General features: G+C 51.2%; 2 protein-coding genes across 2 annotated transcripts; both read left to right on the top strand.

Annotated features, from left to right (window-relative positions):
• Positions 1-1,343: 1,343 nt before the first annotated feature.
• Positions 1,344-18,691, top strand: LOC102129958 (beta-glucuronidase-like). Its single transcript, XM_074004134.1, is given in 10 exon segments — positions 1,344-1,562; positions 2,347-2,547; positions 3,480-3,665; positions 3,973-4,105; positions 4,108-4,128; positions 4,131-4,152; positions 4,328-4,483; positions 7,412-7,610; positions 8,947-9,347; positions 16,898-18,691. Coding segments are annotated over 7 exon segments (663 nt in total). The 5' UTR covers positions 1,344-1,562; positions 2,347-2,439; the 3' UTR covers positions 7,449-7,610; positions 8,947-9,347; positions 16,898-18,691.
• Positions 1,361-23,593, top strand: LOC141407860 (uncharacterized). Its single transcript, XM_074004136.1, has 3 exons — positions 1,361-1,639; positions 20,750-20,828; positions 23,142-23,593. The coding sequence occupies exons 1-3, from the start codon at positions 1,376-1,378 to the stop codon at positions 23,408-23,410; spliced, it is 612 nt and encodes a 203-aa protein (XP_073860237.1). The 5' UTR covers positions 1,361-1,375; the 3' UTR covers positions 23,411-23,593.
• The last annotated feature ends 4,298 nt before the right edge of the window (positions 23,594-27,891 follow it).

The following is a 27,891-nucleotide window of genomic DNA, read 5'->3' as shown; positions in this document are numbered from 1 at the left end:
GCCACCACACCTGGCTAATATTTAGACTTTTTGTAGAGACTGGGTCTCACTGTGTTGTCTAGGCTGGTCTTGAACTCTTGGGCTCATCCTCCTGCTTTGACCTCCCAAAGTGCTGGGATTACAGACCTGAGCTGCCATGCCCAGCCTGGTTTAATTTCACTTTACATACATACACACATGTATTTATTTATTTATTTAAGATAGGGTCTCGCTCTGTCACCCAGGCTGGAGTGCAGTGAAATTCTTTCTTCTGAGGAGGCAAGAATTGAGGTTGTTATAGATGTGTATGGATTCACCACCGGGAACTCGGATACCTTCTACCGGTAACAGGTCGAGGATGCTAGGTGAAAATCTATGGAAGCCGCATGCTTTTTACAAATGTAGTGGTTCTCATGTCCAGCCACAGCCACTGCACCTGTGTGAACGTCCCCTCAATAAACCTATGTCTTTTTTACTGTCTCCAGATCTCTTCCTCTACCCTTCCACACGGTGCCTTCCCTACTGCAGTAAAGTGGGGTCCCGCAGGGCACCCTTTCCCTGAAAAAAAATTTTTTTTTTTTTAGATAGAGTCTTGCTCTGTTGCCCAGGCTGGAAGGCATTGGTGTGACCTGGGCTCATTGCAACCTTTGCCTCCCAGATTCAAGCGATTCTCCAGCCTCAGCCTCCCGAGTAGCTGGGATTACAGGCGTCTGCTACCATGTCCGGGTCCTTTTTTTTTTTTTGTATTTTTAGTAGAGACGGGGTTTCGCCATGTTGGCCAGGCTGGTCTCGAACTCCTGGCCTCAAGTGATCCACCCACCTCAAGCGTCCCAAAGTGCTGGGATTACAGGCTTGAGCCACTGAACTTGGCCTCTCTCTCTGCGTCTTCATGTGTCTTCAACGCCAAGAGGGAGCCTCTGGCCCCTTAGGGTCAGGGTCCCAGAGGCCCAGGGTCAAGGCTATGGCCGACTCCCAAGGACGTGCATCCCTGCAAGAGGCTGCATCCAACAGTCAAGGAAGAGGCTCCGCTGGGGCCTGCTGGGGAAAGCAAGTGGAGGTGCCCCTTGAAGAAACGGGGATCCCACCAATCTCAGTGGTTCTGTCCTGGTCTGCCGCCCTGGATCATCCAGCCTCTGCTGGGATGGGGAGCAGACGACGCCCTTCTTGGCTGGCTCTGAGGGTGGGGGGGTCACGCTTCCCCAAAGGCCTAGCGGGCGGTTCCAGTCACAGGCCCCACTGGGCAGCGCCTGGCGCCGCCCCGCCTCTCCAGCCTTGGCACTCGCTCTCAACAAAGATGGCGCGGAGGACCTCATGCGCGTCACGCGACCCTCCCGCATGACTCCTCCCGCGCCGCTCTTATCCCCGCACACGGAGGCCGAGAGGGGGAGCAGGAAGCATGGACTGGCGGGCGGCTGTGGCCCGGGAGGCTCTCGGGCCGCTGTTGTGTGGCTGCGCGCTGGCGCTGCCGGGCGGGTGCTGTACCCCCGAGAGAGCCTGTCGCAAGAGCGCCAGGAGCTGGACGGCCTCTGGAGCTTCCACGCCGACTTCTCCGACAACCGACGCAGGGGCTTCGAGGAGCAGAGGTACCGGCGACCGTTGCGGGAGGCGCGGGCTCAGGGCAGGGCCGGGAGGCGCCCGGAAGCCCGGCGGTGGGAATGGGGTGAGCCCCGGCGCCCTGCAGTCGCCTTCACCTGAGCGCCCCGGAGGAGGTTAAAAGTCAACGGGCTTGGGGGCGCGGGGTTGGAGGACGGGGGAACTAAGGGGACCCGGGAGGGCCCGGGCGGAGGAGGCGGGAGGAGGAGGAAGCGCTCCTGTTGAGCCCCGTCGAGGCGAAGGCCGAGCCCGTGCAGTGTCCTTTGTAATGAATGTTTACTTCTAATTTTTGAAACGTTTTTGAGAGTGGGTTTGGTCCTGCCGCCCAGGTTGGAGCGGAGTGGCGCAAACCTAACTTCTGAGCTCAAGCGATATTCCGCCCCAGCCTTGCAAGTTAGCTGGGGCCACCATGCCTGGCTAATTAAAATAAAAACAAAAACAAAACTTGGTCTGGCTCGGTGGCTCACGCCTGTAATCCCAGCACTTTGGGAGGCCGAGGTGGGCCAATCGCCTGGGGCCAGGAGTTCACGACCAGCCTGGCCAACGTAGTGAAACCCCAACTCACTAAAAATACAAAAATTAGCCGGGCGTGGTGGCAAACGCCTGTAATCCCAGCTACTTGGGAGGCTGAGGCAGGAGAATTGCTTGAACCAGGGAGGCGGAGGTTGCAGTGAGCCGAGATCAGGCCACTGCACTCTAGCCTGGGCGACCGAGTCAGACTCCGTCTCAAAACAAAAACACAGTTAAGTTTTTTGTTTTGTTTTGTTTTTTAAGATACTGGGTCTGACTACGTTAACCAGTCTGGTCTGGAACTCCTGGCCTGAAGCCATCCTCCCACGTTGACCTCCCACAGTGCTGATTACAGTCATGAGCCACCAGACACTCCTCAGGCCTGAGCGGCAGGCGCTGCCCAGAGCTGGGTCCGGGATCGGGAGGAGGGGACAGTTTGGACATTCTGAGGTCAGCTCTGTGCAGGTAGGAAGGTGCCTTGGTTTTCAAGGTTCAGATAGAGGACAGAATGTGACATCAGGCTGAGGACGCCACTACTGTTCCGCTCCCGACTTGGAAGTGGTCAGCAGAGAAGTGGGATCCAGTGAGGTCTGGTCTGCGTTTGTCTGGTCTACATCCTTTTTCTTTTTCTTCTTCTTCTTTTTTTTTTTTTTTTTTTTTTTTTTGAGACAGAGTCTTGCTCTGTCACCCAAGCTGGAGTGCAATGGCACGATCTTGGCTCCGTGCAGCCTCCATCTCCTGGGTTCAAGCGATTCTCCTGCCTCAGCCTCCCGAGTAGCTGGGACTACAGATGCCTGCCACCACACCCACTAATTTTTGTATTTTTAGTGGAGATGGGGTTTCACCATACTGGCCAGGCTGGTCTTCAACTCCTGTCCTTGTGATCTGCGTGCCTCCGCCTCCCGAAGTGCTGGGATTACAGGTGTGAACCACCGTGCCCAGCCTACATCCTCTGTTTCTGACTTTGTGGTATTCAGTACAAGAGAAAGAGAGGAGAGGGCTGGCTGCCAGCGTGGGCCTCACTCACAGTGTTCTAAGCAAAGCCCTCCCCCATCCCCCTAACCAGCCTTCCTCCCTGTGACAGGCAGTGGGTCATTTGCATCTTAGTCACAGGTCTGAACCTTCTTGCCTCGGGCTGGGATGTGCCCCTGGGTTCTCCCCTGTCTCGGGAGATGCTGGGTCCCATCCGCTCCAACAAGGATCTCCGGGCCCCACTGGCCCAGATGCACAGACCGTCCTGGCGGTGGACCTGTCATCAGCAAGTTATCTGTCTTTTCCGCCAAGAGTCCCCGCCATGTGTCAGGGCTTGTGATAGGCCTGGGGGCACAGCTGTGCAGCACACTGGTCCCGGATCCCTTTGGGGGCCTAGGAGCTGAGCCCGGCCCTTCTCTTCGCAGTCGGGCCCCACCTTGGACATACCGGTTCCCTCCATCTTGATCGACATCAGCCAGGACTGGCGGCTGTGGTGTTTTGTCAGCTGGGTATGTTATGAACGGGAGGTGACCCTGCTGGAGCGATGGATCGAGGACCTGCGCACAAGAGTGGTGCTGAGGATTGGCAGTGCCCACTTCTATGCCATCGTGGTCAGTGCGGCCAGGAGCAGGTAGGGCGGGTGGGTGGGCACAGCTGCTGAACAGCATGGGACCCTCGGATGCCACCCACAGCCTGTCTCCTGGGGTGTGACGGTGGGGGCCTTACCCTGCCCTGGGGGCTGTGCCCTGTGTAGGGGGATAGGTGGCCTGATCTACCCCATTGGAATGTCATTCTTCCCGTCTGGCTGGCAGGGCCCTGAGCCCCATGCTGCAGGTTATGTGAGGGAGTGCCCGATAGCAGAGCCCCTCCTCATGCCCCGACCTGCCCCCGCCCCATGCATATCTCCTATGTCTGCAGTGGGCGAATGGGGTCGACACGCTAGAGCATGAAAGGGGCTACCTCCCCTTCGAGACCAACATCAGCAGCCTGTTCCCGGTGGGGCCCCTGCCCCGCCTCTGCGTCACTGTCGCCATCAACAGCACGCTCAGCCCCCCACCCTGCCACCAGGGACCATCCGTACATGACCGACACCTCCAAGTGGGTACCATCCTGCCTCCACTGCACGCACCCACCTTCCCACCCCACCCTGTGGTCTTCCTGCCAGGGACAGGGTGGCCTACACAGAGAGGAGGCCCTGATCTGGGGAGGCAAGTGAACTGAGGGCAAAAGACCCATGGCAAGGGCCCAGTGAACCACAGTCCTCCCGCCCTAGGTATCCCAAGGGTTACTTTGTCCAGAACACAGACTTTGACTTCTTCAACTATGCGGGACTGCAGCGATCTGTGCTTCTGTACACGACACCAACTACATACATCGATGACATCATCGTCACCACCCGTGTGGAGCGAGACAGTGATGAGAGCTTCTGGTAGGATCCTCCCTCAGCGGGGCCCAGGGTGGCTCTGTTTGTTCCCTGTTTGGAAAGCTCTCCCAGGAAAAAGGTTCTCCCAGCATCTCTAAACCTTCACAGGTTCCCAACCACCTATGAAGCTAAAATCCAGGCTGTCTGAGCGGGCACGGGCTCCTGAGATCACTCATGTGGTTGATCTTGCTTGGAGAAGAGGGGTTTGGTCTAACATCACACAGCTCAGGGTGGCAGTCCTGTCCCTTCCCCACGGTGCTGCTCTCACTCTAGCTCCCATTGCTACACATCGTGTTCAAGGAACAGGCAGCTTCGGGGGGCCGGGTGCAGTGGCTCACGCCTGTCATCCCAGCTCTTTGTAAGGAGGACTTGGTAGGAGGATCACTTCAGGCCAAGAGTTCAAGACCAGGCTGGGCAACATAGCAAGACCATCAGCACAAAAAATTTAAAAATTCGCCAGGCATAGTGATACGTGCCGGTAGTCCCAGCTACTGAGGCAGGAGAATCAGTTGAGCCTGGGAGGTCAAGGGTGCAGTCAGCTGTGACTGCGTCACTGCTCTCTGGTCTGGGCAACAGAGGGAGACCCTGTCTTTTTAATTTTTATTTGTTTTTGAGCTGGAGTCTCACTCTGTAGGAGCCCAGACTGGAGAACACTAGTGCAATCTTGGGCTCACTGCAACCTCCACCTCCCAAGTTCAAGTGATTCTCCTGCCTCAGCTTCCCAAGTAGCTGGGATTACAGGCACCTTCCACCACATCCAGCTAATATTTTTATGTTTTTTAATAGAGATGGGGTTTCACCATGTTGGCCTGGTTGGTCTTGAACTCCTGACCTCAGATGATCCACCCACCTCGGCCTCCCAAAGTGCAAGGATTACAGGTGTGAGCCACTGTGCATGGCTGGGATACCCTTTGTTTAAGAAAAATTTTTAAAAAAGTTTTTTTTTTTAATATATCTTTTTTCTTTTGTGAGAGGAGGCCTTGCACTGTCGCCCAGGTTGGATGGCAGTGGTGTGATGATTGACAGCTGTTGTGGGGCCACAGTTGTAAGTTTCAAAGAATTTAGGCTGGGTGTGGTGGCTAATGCCTGTCATCCCAGCACTTTGGGAGGCCAAGGTGGGTGGATCACTTGAGCTCAAAAGTTCAAGACCAGCCTGGGCAACATAGTAAGACCCTGTCTCAAAAAGAATAAATAATTAAAATAAAAAATCATTTAAATGAGAATCACACAGCAAAGATGATGCAGCAGAGAGCAATTTATTGTAAAGGGAAAAGTATTTTGCAAGTTAAGTGAAGAATAGCCCGGGCACAGAGGCTCATGCCTGTAATCCCAGCATTTTGGGAGGCCGAGGCGGGTGGATCACTTGCGCTCAGGAGTTCAAACCAGCCTGGATGGCATTAGCTGGGTGTGGTGGCGTGTGCCTGTAATCCCAGCTACTAGGGAGGCTGAGATGGGAGAACTGCTTGAACCCGGGAGGTGGAGGTTGCAGTGAGCTGAGATAGCAACACTCAATTATATAATCCCAGGTACTCGGGAGTCTGAGACAGCCTGGATGACAGAGCGAGACCCCATCTCAAAAAACATAGTGAAGTGCAAAGTACACGGTTCACCCTGAAAGAGAGAATTCAGGGCAGGCTGCTTGTAAGGATGAGAGAGCGCTGGGTATTAGTGGGAAAACTCCCTTTCTAGGAGGCTTCCATGATGAATTCCTAAGGAGCTGGGAAGAGGTGTTACTCTAAGCATGTTCTGGGTCATCCTCTGGGTGCACATGGCTGTAGCTGTACATGCTTGTTCACACATCACACGTCTCAGTGCCGTGGTTGGCACGTCTGAAGGACACGGTTGCTTCCTTGACTACCTACTCTGCCTCAAGATCATAGCTCACTGCAGGTGTGAACCACCGTGCCCAGCCTACATCCTCTGTTTCTGACTTTGTGGCTCAAGCAGTCCTGGCTCAAGCAGTCCTCGCACTTCAGCCTCCCAAGTACCTGGGGCTGCTGGGATTGCAGGCAAGCACCACCATGCCCAGCTAATTTTTGTTATTTTTAGGGAAGATGTGGTTTCCCTATGTTACCCAGGCTGGTCTTGAACTACTGGACTCAAGTGATCCTCCCACCTCAGCCTCCCCTGTGTTGGTGTGTTGGGATTACAGGTGTGACCACTGTGCCTGGCCAAAAAAAAGATTTTTTTTTTTTTTTTTTTTGGAGACAAAATCTTGGTCTTGTCACTCAGGATGGAGTGGTGCAATGGCACGATCTTGGCTCACTGCAACCTCCACCTCCGAGGTGCAAGCTTTTCTCCTGCCTCAGCCTCCCAAGTAGCTGGAATTACAGGCATGTGCCACCACGCCCGGCTAATTTTTGTATTTTTAATAGAGATAGGGTTTCACCGTGATGACCAGGCTGGTCTTGAACTCCTGACCTCAGGTGATCCACCCCTCTCGGCCTCCCAAAATACTGGGATTATAGGCGTGAGCTACCACACCCGGCCCAAAAAAAGTTTTTTAAATTAAAAAAAACGCGCCAGGCGCAGTGGCTCATGCCTGTAATCCCAGCACCTTGGGAGGCTGAGATAGGTGGATCATGTAGGGTCAGGAGTTCGAGACCAGCCTGGCCAACATGGCAAAACCTGTCTCTACTAAAAATACAAAAATTCACCAGGCATGGTTGTGCATGTCTATAATCCCAGGTACTCAGGAGGCTGAGGCAGGAGAATCAACTGAACTCCAGAGGTAGAGGTTGCAGTGAGCCGAGATCACGGCACTACAGTCCAGCCTGGGTGACAGAGCGAGACTCTGTCTCAAAAAAAAAAAAAAAAAAAAAAAGAAGCAACAGAAGCAAATGGCTGCCTGGGAGTGGCCGCTGTGGGGCATTCCCATTTGTGTGACCCAGGTCGTGTCCCTCCCTAAGTCCTGGTCTCTCTTGCCTCCTCCAGGGCTGGTGAATTACCAGATCTCCATCAAGTGCAGTAACCAGTTCGAGTTGGAAGTGCGTCTTTTGGATGCAGAAAACATTTGGATGCAGAAGTCGTGGCCAACGGGACTGGGACCCAGGGCCAGCTGAAGGTGCCAGGTGCCAGCCTCTGGTGGCCAGACCTGATGCACGAACACTCCGCCTACCTGTACTCATGGGAGGTAATGGTGGTTCGGGACTTGTTTAAGGGAGGTCTTTTGCCCCCTCTGGCAGCCCTGGCTTCAGCAGGAGCCCAGGACAGGTGAATGGGCAGGCGCGGTCCTCTGAGCTCTCTGATGTTTCCCACCTTTGGTGGGGGGCCCAAAGGTTTTTTTTTGGGTTTTTTTTTGTTTTTTTTTTTGAGATGGTCTCTGTCACCTAGGTTGTAGTGCGCTGGCCTGATCACAGCTCACTGCAGCCTTGAGCTCCCAGGCAGCAGCAGTCTTCCTACTTTGGCTTCCTGAGTTGCTGGGACTATAGGCACATGCTACCATGCCTGGCTAATTAAAACAATTTTATCTGTAGACCAGGCATGGTGGCTCACATCTGTAATCCCAGCCCTTTGGGAGGCTGAAGCGGGCAGATCACTTGAGGCCAGGAGCTCAAGACCCACCTGGCCAACATGGTGAAACACTGTCTCTACTAAAATATGCAAATTTGCTGGGCATCTGTAATCCCAGCTACTCGGGAGGCTGAGGCAGGAGAATGCTTGCACCTGGGAGGCAGAGGCTGCGGTGAGTTGAGATCACGCCACTGCACTTCATCCTGGGCGACAGAGTGAGATTGTCTCAGAACAAAATCTTTTTTATAGAGTTGGGGTCTCATTCTGTTGCCCAGGCTGATCTTGAACTCCTGGTCTCAAGTGATCCTCCTGCCTTAGCCTCCCAAAGCGTGGGGATTCCAGGCATGAGCCACCTCGTCTGGTCAAGGAGAAGGCCCAATTTTGAAGGGCAGGTCCCAGGGTCAGCCAGGAAAGGGCAGAGCCTCTGATTGCTGCTTCTCTGCTTGCAGGCCCCGAGGCAGCTGCTGGGGTGCACTGGGGGTCTTCCTGCTGCAGGCCAGGCCAGGCCAGATGGGGCTCAGGCTGTCGGGGTGCTCACACCTGGCGCTTTGGCTGTCGTAGGTGTGGCTGACTGCACAGACATCACTGGGGCCTTTTTCTGACTTCTACACACTCCCTGTGGTGATCCGCACTGTGGCTGTCACCGAGAGCCAGTTCCTCATCAATGGGAAACCTTTCTATTTCCACAGTGTCAACAAGCATGAGGATGCAGGCGTGCATTGGGGCTCCTGGGTCCTCGTGGGGGCTGCTGCTGGTCACCTTCCATTTTCGCCTTCCCTGTGTCCCATAGCTGAGGGCAGCCCAGGGCAATGAGGCAAATGGCTCCAAACCACCCCGCTGCGGAGCTGGTGCTTGGGCTGGAGAGGGGGCTCATAGGGTGGCTCTCCAGAGTCCTGCCATTGGAGGAAGTGCAGCTTTGACAGGGACAGGGATCACTAGGCTCTGCTGTCCTCTAGATCCGAGGGAAGGACTTCGACTGTCTGCTGCTGGTGAAGGACTTCAACCTGCTTCGCTGGCTTGGCACCAACACCTTCTGCACCAGCCACTGTCCCTATGCAGAGATGCTGCAGATGTGTGACTGATACGGAATTGTGATTATTGATGAGTGTCCCGCTGTGGGCCTGGTGCTGCCATGAGTCCCTGCTGTGCATCTGCTCCGCCTGGCCAGCCCATGGGCCACACCGTACCTCCGTCCCTTCCCTCCTGGCCCCCGGCAGCTCTTCAACAACGTGTCTGTACATCACTACATGTGGGTGATGGAAGAACTGGTGCACAGAGACAAGAATCACCCTGCCGTGGTGATGTGGTCTGGCCAGGAGCCTGCATCCTACCTAGAATCTGCTGGCTACTACATCAAGTGAGTGCCCCTGGCATGCCCTGGGCTGGATCAGGAAGGAGACCCTGGCAGGTGGCAGATGGGTGGACGTGTGCTATCCGAGATCAGCGTCCCATCCCAATCCAATGGGAGGGCCGTCCATACCCGGACAGTTCAGGGAACCAGATATCTACTTACCCAAATTGTGGTTTTATTTTTCTCTGTTTTTGCGACGGAGTTTTGCTGTGTCGCCCAGGCTGGAGTGCAGTGGTGAGATCTTGGCTCACTACACCCTTGGCCTCTTGGGTTCAAGTGATTCTTCTGCCTCAGCCTCCTGAGTAGCTGGGATTACAGGCACGCATGAGTGTATGCACTTGGCCTGTTTTGTTTTTGAAACGGGGTCTCACTCCGGTTGCCCAGGCTGGAGTACGTGGCATGATCTTGGTTCACTGCAGCCTCGACTTCCCAGGCTCAGGTGACCTTTCTACCTCAGCCTCCCAAGTAGCTGGGATTATAGATGTGTGCCACCACCACACTCAGCTAACTTTTGCTTTTTTTTTTTTTTTTTAAAGGAAGTCTTGCTGTGTTCCCCAGGCTGGAGTGCAGTGGCGTGATCTCAGCTCACTGCAACCTTAACCTCCCAGGTTCAAGCGATTTTCCTGCCTCAGCCTCCCAAGTAGCTGGGATTACAGATGCATGCCACCACGCCTGGCTAATTTCTAGTAGAGGTGGGGTTTCACCATGTTGGCCAGGATGGTCCCCATCTCTTGACCTTGTGATGTGCCCACCTCGATCTTCCAAAGTTCTGGGATTACAGGTGTGAGCTACCGTGGCCAGCCAACTTGCATTTTTTTAAGTAAAGACAGGGTTTCACCATGTTGGCCAGGCTGGTCTTAGAGTCCTGACCTCAGGTGCCTGCCTCGGCCTCCCAGAGTGCTGGGATTATAGGCTAACCAACTGTGCCCAGCTAATTTTTATATTTTCGGTAGAGACGGAATTTCACCATGTTGGCCAAGCTGGCCTCGAACTCCTGGCCTTCAGTGATCCGCCTGCCTCAGCCCCCCGAAGTGCTGGGATTATAGGTGTGAGCCGCAATGCCCACCCCCTTTTCTTCCTTACAATCATGCAGTTCTCATTCAGCGTTCAGAGGTGGAGTTTTTTGCGGTAGAGGCAACAGAGGTTGTAGAAATGCTCCTTGAGGCAGATGCCACAATTTCATGGAGTGCTTTAAGCTGAGCCAAGTCTGCAGCAGGCGGAAGGCTCTGAGATGTCATCCCAGCCTGAGCAACGGACAGTTCAGGGCCCAGGGGCACAGGAGTGTGCTTAGCAGGACTGGGCGGACAGGCCCTTTGTTGGGAAGGTGAAGAGTACAGCCTTCCAGGAGCGGGTGCCTGAGGCTTCTGGACAGGCTTCTTTGGGAGGTGGCCTGAGGAGATGTCTGTTTTCAGGGGCAAGAATTGGAGGGGGCGCCCAGGCTGGAGAGGTTCAGCCAGGCTGTCACAAGGCTTTGAAGCTTCCCATATGAAAGCCTGGCTGTTGGAGAGCGTGGGTTTGGAACTTGAGGCTAGGGGGTTCTGTTCAGTCCAGTGCCAGGCACAGCCTTCGGATGGGCAGAGCAATGATTGGGGGAGGTTGTAAAAGAAAAGAAATGAAGTGAGGAACGAGAAGAGGAAAACAGGCTTCAACAACAGTCTAGGCCGAGCGCAGTGGCTCACGCCTGCAATCCCAGCACTTTGGGAGGCCGAGGTAGGTGGATCACATGAGCTCAGGGTTCGAGACCAGCCTGGTCGACAGATAGTGAAACCCTGTCTCTACTATACAAAAACTAGCTGGGCGTGGTGGCGGATGCCTGTAATCCCAGCTACTTGGGAGGCTGAGGCGGGAGAATCTTGAACCTGGGAGATGGAAGTTGCAGTGAGTCAAGATCGCACCCTTGCACTTCAGCCTTGGCAACAAGAGTGAAACGCCATCTCAAAAACAACAAAAAACAGGCCAGGTGTGGTGGTTCACATTTGTAATCCCAGCCCTTTGGAAGGCCAAAGCAGGAGGATTGCTTGAACCCAGGAGTTTCAGACCACCCTGGGCAATATAGCAAGACCCTATTTTTACAAAAAATTAAAAATTAGCTGGACATAGTGGCATGTCCCTGTAGTCCCAGCTACTGAGGAGGCTTAGGCAGGAGGATCTCTTGAGCCCAGGAGATCGAGGCGGCAGTGAGCTATGATCGAGAATGAGACCTTGTCTCTAAAAACAAAAAACAGTAAGAGAACAGGACCATCACTCACAGCACCTCTGCCTCTGCCCTCTCTACTTGAATGAGGAGCAGGGCATCTCAGCTGCTAGGAGCAGCCCTTAAACGAGCCCCAGCTATTTCTGGGGTCCTCAGACGAAACCTCCCATGGCCAAGTCATACCCAACACGGGCCTCCTCCCCTGTTCCGGCCCCCGCTGGGAGATGCTGAGTGACAGAGGCTCAGGCTTCGGGTGTTCCTGGCAAAGCCTCACCCCCGAGGCCCCACAGCTCAGACCCGGTCCTTGGTTCACACGGCCCCACATCCGGCCTCTTTTTCTCTTAAGACTGATTTCTCCTGGAAGATCACTGGATCCCTCATTCAGGTGGAGTGCTGCAGGACGACACTTTTTCCAGGGGTGACCCAGGCCTGAAGGGTCCCAGTGTCACAGGCAGACCTTGCCTGAGCCTCCACCTGAGCCCCTGCTCCTCCTCTCTGTCAGGGAGGTGGAGGTTGCAGTGAGGTGAGTTCACGCCACTGCCCTCCAGCCTGGGCAACAGAACGAGACTTTGTATCAAACAAACAAAAAAAAAAGCCAGGGGCGCAGGCCCTGGAGGAAGATCAGGGCATGGACGAAGCTGCCTCAGTGCCACTTTCCTGCCCGGCACTCAGATGCCTTTCCAAAGGGCCCATGAGGCCTCCAGGGAAAGCCATGTTCATAGCCGAGACCAAGGGGTTTGCCCTCAACCAGCTGTCACTGCAGGAGCTGCAGACCATTGGGCAGGCCACCCCCTTCCCCATGCCATCTCCTAGGAGGTGAGCCTGGGTTCCTGGAGCCCAGGGTGGCCTGGGGCCCTGGCCCACCCCTTCCTCTCTTCAGCCTCCTATTCTCAGGCAACATGAGCTGTGTGTGGAACTACAGGCACAGCGTGGAGTAGTATGGTGCCCTGGATGGCACTGGACACTCCAGCATCGACTGGCAGATCAGGTGCAGGCATTACTGCATACACAGCAGGCCTAAGTCCTCCCACGCCTGCCCCCAAAAAAATGGGCGCGAGAGGAGGTTGCTGCGTGTTTCCTGTCCTAGCCTGGCTCCCTCATTGCTGGGCTTTTTGGAGCTGGCCTGTGGGGATGGTCAGGGACTGGAGAGGCAGAGCGGGGTCGCCTGTAATCCCAGCACTTTGGAAGGGCAAGGTGCGAGGATGCTTGAGACCAGGAGTTTGAGAAGAGTCTGGGCAACCAAAGGAGACCCTGTCTCTACCCAATTAATAAATAACTAGCACAGCGTGGTGGCCCATGCACATCATCTCAGCTGCTTGTAAGGCTGAGGCGAGAGGATCACTTGCGCCTAGGAATGGAGTCTGCAGTGAGCTATGATCACACCACTGTATTCCAGCCTGGACAACAGACTGAGACCCTGTCTCTAAAAAAATAAAATTTAAAACTTAAACTGGAAGCATAGAAAACTGGGTAAGGGCAGTGAGAGTCATAGATGGGAAGGGAAGAGGGGCCTCCCATCACAGCCTCTGCCCTGTCCAGGCCCCATCCCCTTCAAACAGGGTATCACAGTGACCTCCTAGGCCAGGAGCGGTGGCTCACGCCTGTAATCCTAGCACTTTGGGAGGCTGAGGTGGGTGGATGACCTGAGGCCAGAAGTTCGAGACCAGCCTGGCCAACGTGGTGAAACCCCATCTCAAAAAAAATAAAACCAGCGTGTGGTGGCACACACCTGTAATCCCAGCTACTCAGGAGGCTGAGGCAGGAGAATCGTTTGAACCCAGGAAGCGGAGGTTGCAGTGAGCCAAGATTACCCCACTACACTCCAGCCTGGGCGACAGGGAGACTCCCTCTCAAAAAACAAACAAATTAGCCGGGCATGGTGGCAGGAGCCTGTAATCCCAGCAACTTGGGAGGCTGAGGCAGGAGAATCGCTTGAACTCAGAGGTCGGAAGTTGCAGTGAGCTAAGATGGAGTCACTGCACTCCAGCAATCCTGAGGAGACTTAAAAACTAAACATAGTATGGTCTGCTGGATGAGATCTTGGGACAGGAAAAGGACATTAGGGGAAATAGTAAAGAATAGTAAAGATGAACCTTAGTTGATAATAATGTATAATAATGTATCGGTATTGGTTTATTGGGGCCGGGGATGGTGGCTCACATCCTAGTACTTTGGGAGGCTAAAGTGGGAAGATCCTGAGGTCAGGAGTGTGAGACTAGCCTGGGCAACATAGTGAGACTACATCTCTCTAAGATTTTTTTTTTTTCTTTTGGTTAGTCAGCATGGCGGTATGCACTTACAGTCTAAGCTGCTAGGGAGGTTGAGGAGGGAGAATTGCTTGAGCCCAGGAGTTTGAGGCTGCAGTGAGCTGTGACTGTGCCACTGTGCTCCAGCCTGGTCAACAGGGCAAGACCCCATCTCTCCAAAAATTTTTTCGTTAAAAATTTTTTTTTTGAGACGGAGTTTTGCTCTTCTTGGCCAGGCTGGAGTGCAGTGGTAAGATCTCAGCTCACCGCAGCCTCTGCCTCCTGGTTTCAAGCGATTCTTCTGCATTAGCCTCCCGAGTAGCTAGGATTACAGGCGCGCGCCACCATGTCTGGCTAATTTTGTATTTTTAATAGAGACGACGTTTCTCCATGTTGGTCAGGCTGGTCTCTAACTCCCGACCTCAGGTCATCTGCCCGCCTTGGCCTCCCAAAGTGCTGGGATTATAGGTGTGAGCCACCGCGCCCGGCCTTAAATTTTTTTTTAAACTGAAACAAGGTTTCACTGTATTTCCCAGGCTAGTCTTGAATTCCAAGACTCAAGCAATCCTCCCACTTTGGCTTCCCAAAGTGCTGGGATCATAGGTGTGAGGTACCATGCGCAGCCAGGTTTTTACCTGTAGCAATTTACCATACTAATTTAAGATGTTCATAAGAAGGAAGCCAGGTACAAGGGTATGTGTGAACTCTGCTGTCTTGGCAATTTGTCTGTAATTCTAAAACTGTTTTAAAAAGTGTACTCAACTTCTCAATGTGCTGCTAAAGAAAAAATAATTAAGAAATTAAAAGTGTTTTATTTTTAAAATCTTTTGTATTTATTTTTTTGAGACAGGGTCTTGCTCTGTCACCCAGGCTGGAATGCAGCAGTGTGATCTTGGCTCACTGCAACCTCTGCCTCCCAGGTTCAAGCAATTCTTCCACCTCAGCCTACCGAGCAGCTGGGATTACAGGCATGCACCACTGCGCCCGGCTGATTTTTGTATTTTTAGTAGAGATGGGGTTTCACTGTGTTGGCCAGGCTGGTCTTGAACTCTTGGCTTCAAGCAGTTCACCCACCTTGGCCTCCCAACGTGCTGGGACTACAAGCGTAAGCCACCGCGGCCAGACTATTTTTTAAATACTTTTTAGAACCCAAGTCTTGTTATGCTGCTCAGGCTAGATTCTAACTCCTGAGCTCAAGCAATTCTCCTGCCCCAACCTCCTGAGCAGCTGAGACTACAGCACGTGCCACCACACCCAGCCAAAAAGTTTATGTTTTTTTTTTAAAAGAGAGGGCTTAGGACTTCCTGGAGCACAGACTTCAAATAGCAGCCGAGTCCACAATTGTGCTCCCTTCCCTCTGGATCTTTCTTCCTGAGTGCCTGTGAAAAGCAAGCTTTGGCCCTGCCTGTGTGGCTCCAGCCCGCCGGTGATTGTCATTTCCTGATGGCCAGTCCTGCGGGCTCTGGGCTTGCTTAGCCAACCCCACAAATGCAGAAGCCAAGCTTTTACCAATCTATCTATCTATCTAGATGTATGTCTGTATATAGCTTTTTTGTTTGTTTGAGACGGAGTCTAGTTTTGTCACCCAGGCTGGAATGCAGTGGCACAATCTTGGCTCACTGTAACCTCCGCCTCCCGGGTTCAAGCAATTCTGCCTCAGCCTCCCGATTTGCTGGAACTACAGGCATGCACCACCACGCCTGGCTAATTTTTGTATTTTTAGTAGAGACAGAGTTTCATCGTGTTGGCCAGGCTGGTCTCAAACTCCTGACCTCAGGTGATCTGCCTGCCTCGGCCTCCCAAAGTGCGGGGATTACAGGCGTGAGCCACTGTGCCTGGCCAGAAGACAACCTTTTATAAATCTATGCAGATGTGTGTCCCTATATGTTTATCTATGTCTGGATCTGTGTATCCTACTGGTTCTGCTTCTCTGGTTTGCACCCTAACACAACTAGTTTTTTTTTTGAGTTGGAGTTTTGCTCTGTCACCCAGGCTGGAGTGCAGTGGTGCAATCTCTGCTCATTGCAACCTCCACCTCCTGGGCACAACTAGTATTTTGTAATCTGTTAGGAATTCATATGTTTTTCAAAAGATCAAACTAAATATTTAAATACATTTCAAATACAAACTTTTAAAATCATATTATGAAGCATTCAGTAAGATCCTACATTATTAGGCCAGGGACAGTGGTTTATGCCTATAATCCCAGCACTTTGGGAAGCCAAGGTGGGTAGATTGCTTGAGCTCCGTAGTTTGAGACCAGCCTAGGCAACATAGCAAGACCCTGTCTCCACAAAAAATAGAAAAATTAGCTGGGCATGGTGGTGCGTGCCTGTAGCCCCAGCTGCTCGGTAGGCTGAGGTGGGAGGATCACTTGAGCTCAGGAATTTGAGGCTGCAGGGAAGCATGATTGAGCCATTGCACTCCAGCCTGGGTGACAGAGTGAGACCCTGTCCCACCCCCCCCTCCACAAAAAGTATTTCAAAGTAGGCCAGGTGCAGTGGCTCATGCCTATAATCCTAGCACTTTGGGAGGGTAAAGCAGGTGGATCAGTTGAGGCCAGGAGTTCGGTACCAACCTGGCCAACATGGTGAAACCCCATTTCTACTAAAATTGCAAAAGTTCACCTGGTGTGGTGGTGCATGCCTGTAATCGCAGCTACTCAAGGCTGAGGCAGGACAATCTCTTGAACCCGGGAGGGGGAGGTTGCAGTGAGCTGAGATGCAGCCACTGCATTCCAGCCAGGGTGAAGGAGCGAGACTGCCTCAAAAAATAAATAAATAAATAGCTAAACAATGGGTTCAAATGGACATAAAGATGGAAATAACAGACACTGGGAACTCCACATGTGGGGAGGGAAGGAGGGAAAAGGGTTGAAAAACTACTTGTTGGGTACTATGGTCAGTGTTTGGGTGATGGGTTCACTAGAAGCCCAAACCTTAGCATTTTACAGTGTACTCATGGAACACACCTGCACATGTGCCCCATGAATCTAAAGTTTAATAAAAATAAAAATAATAAACAGTGCAGTAGACAATTATAGACGTTTAATCATAAAACACTTAAGATAAAATAGCACTGAATAATTTTTTTTTTTTTTTTTTTTTTTGAGGCAGAGTCTTATTCTGTCACCCAGGCTGGAGTGCAGTGGTGAGATCTCAGTTGACTGCAACCTCCGTCTCCCGGACTCAAGCAATTCTCATGCCTCAGCCTCCCCAGTAACTGGGATTACAGGCGCACACCCTCCGCCTCCTGGGTTCAAGCGATTCTCTTGCCTCAGCCTCTGGAGTAGCTGGGATTACAGGCACCCGCCACCATGCCCGGCTAATTTTTGTATGTTTAGTGGAGACAGGATTTCTTCGTGTTGGCCAGGCTGGTCTTGAATTCCTGACCTCAGGTGATCCAGCAGCCTCAGCCTCCCAAAGTGCTGGGATTACAAGTGTGAGTCACCATGCCTGGCCAAATAATTTTCTTTAAGTCCTTCATCTTTAAATAATCCCATTTCATTTTGATAACTTTGAGATTATCTGACAGAATTCTTGGGGGAAAGGTTAGGACTGTAATCTTTTTATTGACAGCAAGCAGTGTGTTTTGCTCCAAAAAAATCGTTCTGCTTTCTTTTGATCTTTCAGTTTCATAATGTATGAGTTGGGATTTTTTTTTTTTTTTTTTTGAGACAGGGTTGCCCAGGCTAGAGTGCAGGTGTGATCGTGGCTCACTGCAACCTCCTCCACCTGGGTTCAAGTGATCCTCGTGGCTCAGCCTCCTGAGTAGCTGGGATTACAGGTGCACACCAACACGCCCAGCGAATTTTTGTATTTTTAGTAGAGATGGGATTTCACCATGTTTGCTGGGCTGGTCTCGAACTGCTGACCTCAAGTGATCCACCTGTCTTGGCCTCTCAAAGTGCTGGGATTACAGGTGTGAGCCATCATGCCTGACCTAGATAGAGATTTTAATCAGTTCCCCAAATCAGTTTTGATTCTGTCATGCTCATTATCTGCTTCTTCAAAAAGTCTTTGAACCAGTGTTAAGAATATTATTTTTGCATCAGTAGCTGGGCACGGTAGCTCATGTCTGTAATCCCAGTCCTTTGTGAGGCTGAGGCAGGTGGATCACCTGAGGTCAGGAGTTCGTAATCAGCCTGGCCAACATGGCGAAAACCCGTCTCTACTAAAAATACAAAAATTGACTGAGTGTGGTGGCGGGCGCATCACTTCAGCTACTCAGGGAAGCTGAGAATCGCTTGAACCCGGGAGGCAGAGGTTGCAGTGAGTCGAGTTTGTGCCACTGCACTCCTGCCTGGGTGACAGAGGGGGACTCCACTCCATCTCAAAAAAAAAAAAAATATTTTTGCATCAGATGCTTTGCTTTGTTGGTGTTATCTTCTGACTCTTGGAGATAGTAAAGTATAGAAGTGTGAAATAATAATTGTTATTATTATTATATTATTATTATTATATAATATAATAAAATGTTCCTGGGTAGCTAACGGAAGAAAGAGGAAGCAAGTTAGACAGGTTAAGCTTTTCTGAATATTAGTTTGGAAGGTGTTGGCTCACCTGAGTTCAAGTGATTCTCCCACTTCAGCCTTCCGAGTAACTGGAATTACAGTCATACGCCACCACACTTGGGTAATTTTTGTATTTTTAGTAGAGACTGGATTTTGCCATGTTGGCCAGGTTGGTCTTGAACTTCAGACCTCAAATGATTCACTTGGTCTCCCAAAGTGCTGGGATTACAGGTGTGAGCCACTGCACCCGGCCTGGAAAAATTATTTTTAAATTAATTAAATGTATCCTTGTTCAATTTGGAATTTTAGTGAATCAAAAAACTCCATGAATAGTCTCAATACAAAATAATTCAGATTTCAGACTCAGGCCAAAACAATAGTATTACACCAACAAAAATACCAGTATTGCCATATTTAAAGTGAGCACAGCAGGCTGTGTGCAGTGGCTCATGCCTGTAATCCCAGGACTTTGGGAGGCAGTGGTGGACGGATCACTTAGGGCCAGGAGTTTGAGACCAGCCTAGCTGGTTTCACCATGGTGAAACCTCATGTCTACTAAGAATGCAAAAATTAGATGGGCGTGTTGGCATGTGCTTATAATACCAGCTACTCAGGAGGCTGAAACTTGAGAATCACTTGAATCCGGGAGGCGGAGGGTGCAGTGAGCTGTGAGCTGCGATGGCACCACTGCACTCCAGCCTCAGAGACAGAGTGAGACTCTGTCTCAAAAAACAAAAAAAGCGTAGTGCCCAAGGATACTGGAAAACCAGGATGCTGAAGACCAAGGTAGAAGGAGTAGGGTGGAACATGAACAGAATACATTCTCAGTGAATGCTTCTTGAATAACTCCATGATATTTTATACAATTACGCCATCTGCCCTAAAACAGACCTAAAGCTAATGAGTGAGTTTCCTTGGTCTATCGGTGAACTAATTAATGTTTTTTTCCTGAGAGCTACTGTGTGGCCAAATGGGCATTCCTGAGTGAAGACTAGCTATGGGCAGCATTCTGCTAGGGTTTTGTTGTTTCTTTCCTTTTTTTTGTTTTTTGTTTTTTGGTTTGTTTTGTTTGTTTGTTTTGAGATGGAGTCTTGCTCTGTCACCCAGGCTAGAGTGCAGTGGTACGATCTCGGCTCACTGCAAGCTCCGCCTCCCAGGTTCACGCCATTCTCCTGCCTCAGCCTCCCGAGTAGCTGGGACTACAGGTGCCCACCACCATGCCTGGATAATTTTTTATATTTTTAGTAGAGACGGGGTTTCACCGTGTTAGCCAGGATGATCTCGATCTTCTGACCTCATGATCTGCCCGCCTCATCCTCCCAAAGTGCTGGGATTACAGGCATGAGCCACCGCGCCCAGCCAGATGAGATGATCCATTTCTTACTGACTTCAAGATGTTATAAAAGGCTTCGAACAGTGGCTTATACCTGTAATCCCAACACTGGGAGGCCAAAGTGGGAGGATCACTTGAGGTCAAGAATTGGAGAACAGTCCAGGCAACATGGCAGGAGCTTGTTTCTGCAGAAAAAGTTAAAATAAAATTTTAAAAAATTAGCTGGGCATGATGATACACACCTGTAGCCCCAGCTATCCAGGGGGCTGAGGCAGGAAGATTATTTGAGCCCAAGAGTTCAAGGCTGTAGTGCACTATGTTTACACCACTGCATTCCAGTGTGGGCAACATAGTTAGACCCGTCTCTGGGAAAAAAAAATTAAGAAAGAACAAAACCCAGTCAGGCACGGTGGCTCACACCTGTAATCCCAACACTTTGGGAGGCCGAGAGGTGGGTAGGGTTGTTGATTGAGAGATCACCCATGGCAATGTCGGTTTGGCATTACTTGCCTTCTAAAGGCTGTTTCTGCTTCTTACTTCGTTTTTCTAGGTTGCCAGATTATCATGTGAACTTGTCCTATGTCCAGTGCTGATTGATTCAGGGGAAGGCACCTGTCCCAGGCTGGTCCAATAAATGTCCTTACACAGATATTTGGAACGGAGACTGAAAGACAGATGAACCAGGCTCTCTGCAAAATATAAAATTTAGAAGCTCCCTGTAACCATGCTTCAGATTATGTGAACTAGAGGATTGGGGGAATTGCTGAGAAATAAGGACAAATCTCAGAGAGACAGAGTGGTGTTTGAATGTCTGACTCCAGTTCTTAAGGCCAGTGAGTTCTGAGAGATAGAACTATCTTGTTTATGAATTCCATGAGACAGTCCATAAACCTGTCTTTAGGCTTAAGCTAGTTTGAGTTGGGTTTCTGTCACTTGCAACAAGAGTCCTGACTACTGCAGTTGAGTAGAGTTAAAAGGTATAGCCTCAATATGTGAGCTAGCTCTGGCTTTAAAAGGCTTCCAGTTTGAATTACACTCCATTCCCTCTGGTGCCCCTAGAAAGACCCCTCTCTAACACAGGCCAGCAGCTGGCAGACACGCTTCTGTTTTTTTTCTCTGCAGGAATTTTACTGCCTTGATTTGAGACAGATTATCAGAGGTGGGCACCGTTGTCCTCTCTTTCATGCAGGATTTATCACATGTAAGTATTTGTCTTATGTTTGGATGCTACATTTTGGTTAGAATATAACGATCATATCTCTCATCAAGGTTACCCACATGATCACTCTAAGGCTGTTGTAAGCCTAACTGACAAGTATTCCATATGTCAAGATGTCAAGTGCAACCCAAAATAAGATGCAAGCACCAAACTGGACTGAGAGAGAAATGCTAGGAATCTTCGCCCTTCCTGCCTTTCTTGATAATGACCATGCATCCTGTGAGGGAAATAGTGTTATAGTGATAGAAGGGTAAGGTTCCGAAATTTGAAGAGATGGGAGGCCAGGTGTGGTGGTTCATGCCTGTAATCTCAGCACTTTGGGAGGCCAAGGTGGGTGGATTGCTTGTACCCAGGAGTTCCAGATGAGCTGGGCAACATTGTGGGACCCCATCTCTTCCATCTTCCCAAACAGAAACTCTAAACCCACTAAAACTACAGTCCCCCATTCTTCCTTCCCCCTTGCCCTGATAACCTCTTCTACTTTTTGTCTGTGTGAATTTGCCAATTCTAGGTACCTCATAAAAGTGGATTCAAATGACATTTGTCCTTTTGTGTCTGGCTTATTTCACTAAGTATAATGTCTTCAAGTTTCATCCATGTTGTAGAAGCTTTTTGAAATTAATTTACAAATAATTAACAATCAAAACCTATTAAGACCTATTCAAAGTAGTACAGCTGGGCGCGGAGGCTCAGCCTGTAATCCCAGCACAGTGGGAGGCCAAGGCGGGGGGACCACAAGGCCAGGAGATCGAGACCATCCTGGCTAACACAGTGAAACCCCGCCTTTATTAAATATGCAAGGCCGGGCACGATGGCTCAAGCCTGTAATCCCAGCACTTTGGGAGGCTGAGACGGGCGGATCACGAGGTCAGGAGATCGAGACCATCCTGGCTAACACGGGACCCAGCTCACTGTTTTAGGTACGTGGCTCTCACAGCCTTTCCCAGCCTGTCCCACCCTCTCCTGTCTCTGGAAAAATCTGTTTTCTTTTTCTGGGGCTTCTTCTCCTCTGCCCTCCAAGCCTTAAGCATGGAACCTTTCTCCATGGGGTCTGGGGGAAGCGGGCTGGTCTCAGGGTAACTGGCAGGAAGGGCTCCCACAGTGGGAGCAGCCGCCTTCAGGTTCCAGCAGCGGGACACAGCCTGGTCCTGGGGCCTGTGTTGGAATTGGGCAGGGTCAGGGCTCCTCCCCTCTCCCAGGGCACAAGTCTGAGTGAAGGACAGAGGCCGGTTCTGATGAGGGGCCCTGCAGTAGCCTTAGAGACAGTCACTGGGACCCCAGGGTCTAGGCTGAGGTGGGATGCCCATCCAGCCTGGGAGGGCTACCCGGGGGCCTGGGGACACGGGTTACTCCAAGGGGAGTCCCAATGGAGGGCACAGAGAGGGTTCTGGGTCTAGGCTGCAGCTCTGTGGCCTATGCTGGGTCGTGAGGACATGGGGACACAGAGAGATAGGTGAGACTGGGTGAGGTCGAAGATCCCAGCTCTCCCAGGACAGTCACAAGAAGGGAGAGGGTCTCTTAGGGCAGAGATGTGTCTGTCCCTGGAGCCCCGTCACCTCTGGGGCCCGGTCTCTCTTCACGGGTCAACCTCCCGCCTTCATTTGAGGAAGGGCACCTTAGAAGGTGACTAGCGGGGAGGAAACAGGGGTACAGAGAACTCCATGGCCACCAGGTGAAGTCCAGGGGCATCAGAGGCTGCTGGGGTGGGCATGGGGGCTGCGGTGCCCCGAAGTCAGGGGGAGCAGCCCCAAGAACCCAGCCAATGTGAAGAGTCCTGTGGTCGGGCTGGTGGGGACAGGGGCGACGGCAGAGCCCCAGGGTTTGTCTGAGTAGAGCCCCTGCTTCACCAGGAGAGCTGAGTGGGTCAGGTTGGGACATAGCCTGGTGTTCCCGGGGACAGGAAGCTCCAGGCCATGCCAGGCTTGGGCCTCCCCACACCCTGCCAGGACGGTTTTGTGTGCTGTGGGAGAGATACTTAGATTCCAAACTCAGACTCCAGAAACCAGGAAGGAGGGAGCACAGCCTGCCCTGGACATGGGGAAACCGAGGCTGCAGAGGAAATGACTGGGCCAGGACGCCTGGGAAAGGTGACTTGGGAAGGCCCCTAGGAAGGTGCAGGGCTGTCTGCTCTCCAGAGGGCTCCAGTGGAAAGGAGGGAATGAAGAGGGAAGGAGAGGCCCTGGGTGGACCAGACAACCACACCATGAACCCCCCCAGAGACTTTAGATAGAGAGAGGCGCTCCACAACACCCCACTCTCCCTCTGCCGTCTCTCACCCCTCCTCTGTCCACACAGGTCAGCCCAAGGCCACCCCCTCGGTCACTCTGTTCCCGCCGTCCTCTGAGGAGCTCCAAGCCAACAAGGCCACGCTGGTGTGTCACAAGAGTGACTTATATCCGGGAATCTTGATGGTGACCTGGAAGGCAGATGGTACCCCCATCACCCAGGGCATGGAGATGACCACGCCCTCCAAACAGCAAGAAGTACGCGGCCAGCAGCTACCTGAGCCTGACTCCCGAGCAGTGGAGGTCCCGCAGAAGCTACAGCTGCCAGGTCACACATGAAGGGAGCACCGTGGAGAAGACAGTGACCCCTGCAGAATGTTCGTAGGTTCCCAACCCTCACCCCAGCCACAGGGGCCTGGAGCTGCAGGATCCCAGGGGAGGGGTCTCTCTGCATCCCAAGCCATCCAGCCCTTCTCCCTGTACCCAGTAAACCCTCAATAAATATCCTTCGTCAACCAGAAATCCTGCTCCCTCTCTTCATCTCTCTCATACAATTTGATGCTTCTCCTGGGCTCTCAGTGTGGCGTTGGGGGAATCCTGGCACCAGTGGGAAAGTAACCTGGAGGGGAGGATCACAGCCTCCCAGGGGTGACCCTGGGGAAATAGGCCAGGATAGGAGGAGTCGGCTCACTGAACACCAGTCCCTCCATTCTCTCCCTCCTCCCCTTCCTCCTTACAGCCCAACCCCCAACTCGCTGCCTGTTTTCTGGAGGGAGCTATTTGTGGCTGATACACCCTCTGTCCTAGATACACCCTCTGTCCCTGTCCTGGTCTGGACCCTCTACCCACCCACAGCCTGTCTTTCCTCAGCCTGGAAATCCTACTCTGGACCTGGAGTCCCTCTGCTTCTGGCCCTGTCCCCTGGAATGCCCTCCTTCCTCTCTGCCCAACTCCCCAGCCCCGAGGGTTGGACTGTCCAGGACACTCCAACACCACCAAATTCATGAGCTCTTAAGTTTTGGGCCCACCTTGATTTTTCACCTGACAGCAAGTTCAAAGGTGTGAGAAAAATAGGAGGAAGCCGGGAAGGAAACTCATGAAAGGCTTGCAAGAGGCTCAGGACACTTGCAAAAGATAGGCTCCGAGTCCCCCAGGAACCAGTGCAAGAAGGGTAATTGATGCTCCATTCTTTCTTTTTTTTTTTAAATGGAGTCTTGCTCTGTTGCCTAGGCTGGAGTGCAATGGCACAATCTCGGCTCACCATAACCTCTGCCTCCCAGGTTCAACCGGTTCTCCTGCCTCTGCCTCCTGAGTAGCTGGGATTACAGGTATATGCCACAATGCCTGGCTAATTTTTGTATTTTTATTACAGACAGCGTTTCACCAGTTGTTCAGGCTAGTGTGCTCCATCATTTCTAAGAGATTAAACAAGTCTGCTGTAGAGAAATTGGTGTTCTCAGTGCTGAGGCCAGGCAGCTCATCATAATTAAAAGTGGGGATATGTTTTACCCAAGGCCTCACTGTTGATGGGATTTGGGCTCCGACATGTGCACAGGTGACTGCCTGGCAGCTCTAGGACATGGAGATTTTCTCAGATGCTTGGTACAGAAAGTCACTGGCCATCTTTGGAGGAAGCATCATTTTTGGGAAGCACTTCTCCATTGGATCCTGAACCTCAGGTGGAAAACCACGTCCTGTGTTGGGAATTTCTCTGGGAGGCTCCCTGGGTCTGGGGCTCCAGCTGCTCTCTGAGAAGAAGGTGTGAGGGGAGAGAACATGGCCCAGCCACACCCAGCCCCTCCTGCATGGTTCCTGCTGAGCGGGGTGTTAGAGGGGTGGGGGCACCAGCAGTGGTCAGGCCTGTGTTTCTGTGGGTGGGGCCAGGGAGGGACCCTCGGGGCATCCCAGGGAGTCTCTCCCATGGCTCCTGTCTGACTTTGCTGTGGCTGCTGCTGTCACAAATGACCCCTAATTTAGAGGCTTAAAACATCACACATTGATTCCCTGGTCTGGAGTCAGATGTCCAAAATAAATCCCAGAGTGCTAAAATCAGGGTGCCAGCCGGGCCAGGCTCCTTCTAAGGGCTCTGTGGAGAATCCATTTCCAGGATTTTTCCACCTTCTAGAGGATGCCCTGGGGTCCTGGCACCTTCCTCCAACTTCACAGCCAGAGCTCAGCATCTTCAAATCTCTCTCCCACTTCTCTCTCTCTCTCTCTCTCTCCCCCTCCCTCCCTCCCTCCCTCCCTCCCTCCCTCCTGCCTCCTTCTTTCCCTTATAAAGACCCCACCTTGGACCCACCCAGATAACCCAGATTCATCTTCCACCTCAGGCGCCTTCACATCCTCACATCTGTAAAGTCCCTGTGGCCACACAACACAGCACATGGACAGGTCCCGGGACTGGGGCACAGCCATCCCTGGGCCTAATTCAGCCACCCACAGCTCCTTTCCCTCCTTCCTCTCTCCTCCGGGTATAAGAAGGGAATGCAGAGAGGTTGGTCAATGAATACACACAGTTAGATGCAAGGAATGTGTTCTAATGTTGGATAGCAGAGTAGGGTGACTATGGTTAGCAATAATGTATTGTATATTTCAAAATAGCTACAAGAGAGAACTTCAAATACACTCAACACATATAAATGATAAATACTCAAGGCCATACCCCAAATATCCTGACTTGATGATGACATGTTGGATGCACGGAACCAAACAGCACATGCGCCTCATAGAAATGTCCAATATTATGTATCGGTATAATATTTTCTATGAATAAGAAAGGCAAAAAAAGAAGCTAAGCATAAACTAGCTATTTGACCTAGCAATTCCAGCCCTAGGAATTTTATCTAGAAGAAATGAAAGCATGTGTTCAAAAAGACATATACATAAATGTTCTCAGCAGCCTCATTCACTACAGGCAACAACTGGAAACAACCCAAGTGTCCGTCAGCTAGAGAATGGATAGACCCATGTGGTCTGTGCATACAGTGGAGTGTTGCTCAGTTATACAAAGAAAAGAAACTATGGATACAGGCCACAGGAGGGATGAACTTCAAAACATTACAGTAAGTGAAAGAAGTAAAACTCCATGAGGGAAGTTGGTGAGTGTGGACATGTTTTTGAACTGGCAGAATTTTACTGTGTTCATTGAGGTATTAGGTATTGAGTCCCTGTTGACCAGCTACTGTGCTAGGTACGGCCATTAGAGAAATGAGAAGCAGACGCCATCTCCATTGTGATGAGACTCACCCGATCAGCCATTTCTGATGAACACTCAGGTACCCTGACTGTCACTGCTCACATTTGCAGGCTTTACTTAATGCCACTTAAACCTCCCTATTCCCCAAGTCTTCTTTCTTTTCTATTTTGTTTTTTAGACAGAGTCTTGCTCTGTCACCCAGGCTGGAGTGCAGTGGCACCATCTCGGCTCACTGCAATGTCCATCTTCTGGGTTCAAGCAATTCTCCTGCCTCAGCCTCCTGAATTGCTGGGATTGCAGGTGCCCACCACCACACCTGGCTTATTTTTGTATTTTTAGTAGAGATGGCGTTTGGCCATGTTGGCCAGGCTGGTCTTGAACTCCTCCGGACCTCCGGTGATCCTCCCACTTAGGCCTCCCAAAGTGTTGGGATTACAGGCATGAGCCACCGCGCCCGGCCCCCAAGTCTCCTTTCTTTCCAACTCCTCTTATGAGGCACAGCTTTTTAAAGCAATCCCTGCCATACCCATGGCTTCAATTGTCTTCTCTATGCTCTGATGACAATAAAATTTAAATGTTGTTTTTATGTAACAGCTTTATTTGACATGTCACCTCATTCACTACGATTGTAAATTCAAAGTTGCTCTAAGAAAGTAATAACTAAAAAGTTCTTATATTTTAATATGTAAATTTTAGGATATTTCCTTAATGATTTGACTTTGTATGTGTATTTTTTAAAACATGAGTTGTGATGTCACAGAATGGATTTAGCCTACAGAGGTTTCTATCCAATTTTCTACCAGAGAGCTCCATTTCAATGCAATACTTAAGAGTCCAAAACTATCTTTTTTTTTTTTTTGAGACGGAGTTTCACGCTGTTGTCCAGGCTAGAGTGCAGTGGCACTATCTCGGCTCATTGCAAACTCTGCCCATCAGGTTTAAACGATTCTCCTGTCTCAGTCTCCCAAGTAGCTGGGATTATAGGCGCCTATCATTGCGCCCAGCTAATTTTTGTAATTTTAATAGAAATGGGGTTTCACCATGTTGGCCAAGCTGGTCTCGAACTCCTGACCTCAAATGATCCAGCCACCTTGGCCTCCCAACATAATGTCTCTTAATTGGTCCCATTGCTTCTGTCAGCCCTTCTCTATTGTGCAGAGAGACCTCACTGCAAACACATCTGATAGAGACTCCTCACCTCTGTGTGGTTCAGTGACTCTCATGTTTCCGGAACAAAATTTAAACTCTACTTCAACTCTAGTACTGGACAGTGAATGAGCCTTTGTATTCCAGGTTCATCCACTGTCCAGCAGTGGAGCCTCAGACAACTGAACTCTAAGCCTTTGTTTGCTCATCCGCCTAAACTCACTGAGCAGTCATGGGACCTTGGGGAAGTTACTTGATTTTTCCATCTAGATTTATGCTGTAAAATGTGTACAATGGGACTGTTTCTGAGGGTTAAATGAGTATGCCACAGTTGGAACACTGTCAGGCACATAATACTTGCCAGATGTTGACTGTTCATCTTTATCCTATGAGGCCAATGGTACCGCACTGTGGGGTTCTCAATTTTGTATAAGAAACTATTGCTTTGTGATTTGTTAGTGAAAGAAATATCTGAGGC

This window comes from Macaca fascicularis, chromosome 10 (assembly GCF_037993035.2).
Source record: "Macaca fascicularis isolate 582-1 chromosome 10, T2T-MFA8v1.1".
NCBI lineage: Eukaryota > Metazoa > Chordata > Mammalia > Primates > Cercopithecidae > Macaca > Macaca fascicularis.
Note: the sequence above shows the minus strand (reverse complement) of the source record. Positions and strands in the feature narration are given on the sequence as shown.

Coding starts and splice junctions, on each gene's coding strand:
- LOC141407860 (XM_074004136.1), top strand. CDS start 1,376: ATGGACTGGCGGGCGGCTGTGGCCCGGGAGGCTCTCGGGCCGCTGTTG. Junction 1,640..20,749: donor AGCCCGGCGGTGGGAATGGG/GTGAGCCCCGGC, acceptor TTTTCTCTGCAG/GAATTTTACTGCCTTGATTT. Junction 20,829..23,141: donor TCATGCAGGATTTATCACAT/GTAAGTATTTGT, acceptor CTGTCCACACAG/GTCAGCCCAAGGCCACCCCC.